The sequence below is a fragment of the Vicia villosa genome, linkage group LG1 (genome assembly GCF_029867415.1).
Source record: "Vicia villosa cultivar HV-30 ecotype Madison, WI linkage group LG1, Vvil1.0, whole genome shotgun sequence".
Lineage (NCBI taxonomy): Eukaryota > Viridiplantae > Streptophyta > Magnoliopsida > Fabales > Fabaceae > Vicia > Vicia villosa.
In genome coordinates this window covers 91,494,134-91,497,198 of record NC_081180.1, presented here as the reverse complement: position 1 = coordinate 91,497,198, position 3,065 = coordinate 91,494,134, and the positions used below count along the sequence as shown (strand labels likewise).

At 36.8% G+C, this 3,065-nt stretch overlaps 1 protein-coding gene across 3 annotated transcripts in view; it reads right to left on the bottom strand.

Annotated features, from left to right (window-relative positions):
- Positions 1–325: 325 nt before the first annotated feature.
- The window catches only part of LOC131643523 (uncharacterized), a 49,754-nt gene continuing 47,014 nt past the window's right edge, over positions 326–3,065 (bottom strand). Inside the window, exons 5-8 of one of the 3 annotated variants that reach the window (XR_009296230.1) lie at positions 1,271–1,348; positions 1,102–1,194; positions 580–940; positions 326–492 (exon numbers count right to left, since the gene is read on the bottom strand). Coding sequence is in view for 1 of the 3 variants with exons in the window: in XM_058913766.1 (XP_058769749.1) it covers positions 671–940; positions 1,102–1,194; positions 1,271–1,348 (441 nt within the window). In the remaining 2 variants the exon portion in view is untranslated. Of the gene's footprint in view, positions 941–1,101; positions 1,195–1,270; positions 1,349–3,065 lie in introns of all 3 variants that reach the window. The other 2 variants (XR_009296231.1, XM_058913766.1) reach the window with 2 other exon arrangements.

The following is a 3,065-nucleotide window of genomic DNA, read 5'->3' as shown; positions in this document are numbered from 1 at the left end:
TCTGTTGGTCTTTGATGATTCTGCTTTGCCAGCTTGAAATTTTCTATTAGATGATGATGTAATAGGAGCAAACTTGTTTTGATTGGATTCCCAATATATTTCCTTTCATATAAAAAAAATAGCTTTAAAATGATTCTCTCCCTATCACTGTATAGAGAAATATGTTAACAATAAAGATTGAAATGTATGAGAAATGTACAATCCCATAGTAGAATTTTATCGCACAATTGTTTTTTCACTCTAGATTCTCCTATTCAAACACAATTGATCTGACTTCTCTGTCTGTGAAGCAGACAACAGTTGTTTCATCAAATATTACCACAACGAAGATAACAGAATACTTATCGGTTCAAAACATGTGTCAGCTTGCATAATTAAAAATTGAATCCAACTCAACATATATTTTCTTGCCTGAAAGTTGTAGCAGGGGATTTCACAAATTAGTGCGCTATCAAACCCAAGCCACAAGGTCAATCATTCTGTATCAACAGACTGGTGGAAAAATAATAGAATTGAATTGACTGAGGGAAGACAACATTTCCAATTTCGAAAGCAAGAACGGAGGACAGAAGGATATACCCTGTACAGAAAGTATCGACTTCTCACCCAAAATATATGTAGCACAGTGATATCTTCTAATATTGTTTTTAGATTCTGCCACCAACCCAATTCATGCGTCAAAGCCAGCACCAGTCCAGCCATGAGCAGTAGATCTACCCTTGGACACAGCACCGATTCCCTTTCCTTTTAATTGGAAGTTGACTTTCTTTTTATTTCTACCTTCGCCTTCATTAGGAGGTTGCTGATTAGGTCTATCTGTCACTGCAACTTTTTGACCATTACTTTGATCAGTATTAACAACTGCCGCTGATCCCCCACTTGATTCCCTGGCGTTGGGATTAGAGGAACTATTCTGAGAAGTACTTTCTGGTCTCCCATCCTAACACAATACAAGTGTATGATTTAACATTTACTTGTATAATACGAAATATGCATATTATTAAACATGTATAAGTATGACTGGACAAATTAGGCGCGTAGCTTAGAAAACACCAAAAATTATACAGCTGTAATAATGCATATAAAGTGAGAAAAACATACATGATTAGTTGTTATGTGACTTGGATTCATAGCTTCCAATCGTCTTTTTAATTCCGCTAGCCGAGAAAACTGAGACTGACTGCTCTCTTGAACCTATATAAGATTGTTAGTATCAAACAACCAGCTTAAAAGTAGCATATTATTATATCTCATTCAACAATCAATTTACCAAATTGCTCAAATCTTCACATAGCTTCTCCTTTATTGCTTCCTCATCCTTCACTGCTTGCACGGCTGATTCCCATGCCTGCAGCACAAGCACATATCAATTATATTTTAAAAGGTATTGGGCAATACTCATTGATATTTTAGTGGATCAAATTTCTCACACTAATAACGGGAACATAAGATTGAAAAAAGCAAACAATTCAGAGATCTTGTGTTCAAGATGGTATTTAGTACAGTACCACACCAAAAGCTTGTGCTCACCTTAATAATGGGAACATAGGACTGTGAAAAAAGCAAACGAAAAAGTAAACGAATAGCCAGTCAATTTATTTGTTATTCACACAAATAATGACTGAGATCTTATTTTAATGAATATACTATTCCTCATTCAACAAATAAAGAAACCCGGATGAGGGAAATTATTTATGTAAATTACATAAAACTTGCACCGAGTTATTAGGACTGATCACTAATGTGCTTAAAAATGTTCTCTCCAATTGATGCGATCATTCCTGAGTAAGAATATATCTTGATGCACCGTCTAGCTTTACTTGGTAAATATGAATGACAAATGTGCAGAACATGCCAGTTAAAATGCATACAATTTACATCAACACGAAAACAGATCAATGCCTTGAGCAATTCATCTGAGCACTTTAACAACAACGTTGTCAAAATCGGGATCTTGCATAAGATTGGGAGGGGATAGTAAGATCGCAAATCATAAGATCGTAACTAAGATCGGAAGATTCTACTCAATTTTTTAAGATCGTAATTATGATAACCATGCTTAACAATCATCACGAGTTTATTAACATAAAGTGAAAAGATCTGAAGCCATGGTAAGAAGGTATTAGAGGAATAGATCAAGTCTAACTAACAGCAGCAAGTGTACCTTGTAACTGTCTAACACAGTTAGAAACAGTTATAGTCAACCTAGCAAACTGACTGACATGTGTCGGTCAGTGCTAGCCCGTGACCTGCTACAACAGGTTGTCAGAAAGATCTATAACAACATTTCACATAGGTTCGAGAATCATGAGATAGAGAATTCTAACATGGTATCAGTTAAGCATCACAATGATCTCGTCTCAGAATTTCGATACAGTGCTCACAGCCACGTCACCACCGACGCCATTGCTGACATTGCATTCTTCGTCTTTGCCCGCTTTGTTTTCTGCTGCCTCCTAAGGTGTCAACAAGTCGAGCTAGTGATCAAAGCTCACAACTCACAAGCTTCATCACTACCTTGTTAACCCTAAGATTCCTATCAAGTTTGCAACAATTGCAGATGCAAAATCAAACTCAATCTCCAAAGAACTCAAAGTTTAGGAGCAACAGGATCAACTTCTTTGGCTTCAATGTACAATCTCCAAAGATATGCAACGATTGCAGATGCAGAATCAAAATCAATCTCCAAAGAACTCATAGTCTGGGAGCAACAGGATCAACTTCTTTGGCTTCACTCTACAATCTCCAAAGATATGTCACGTCGTGTCATATGATACAAACACTTGCGGCAACTCTAGGATAAAATACATGCATATTTCCAACACCATGTTAATGCAAAATTGTGCCGACTGTGCTCTGAACTCAGACACACAAGGCTTGAAGGTTGCTCAGTTTCTGAGTTCTTACTCAAAATCAATTCAATCATAAGCTCCATTCACGCAACTGGTGAGTCAATCTCACCTCGTGAGCACTTAGATGTTATACTTGAAGAACTTCCTCATGATTTTGAATCCCCTATATCCCTGATTAGTGGAAATTTTGGCTTCATCTCCATAGAAGAAGTG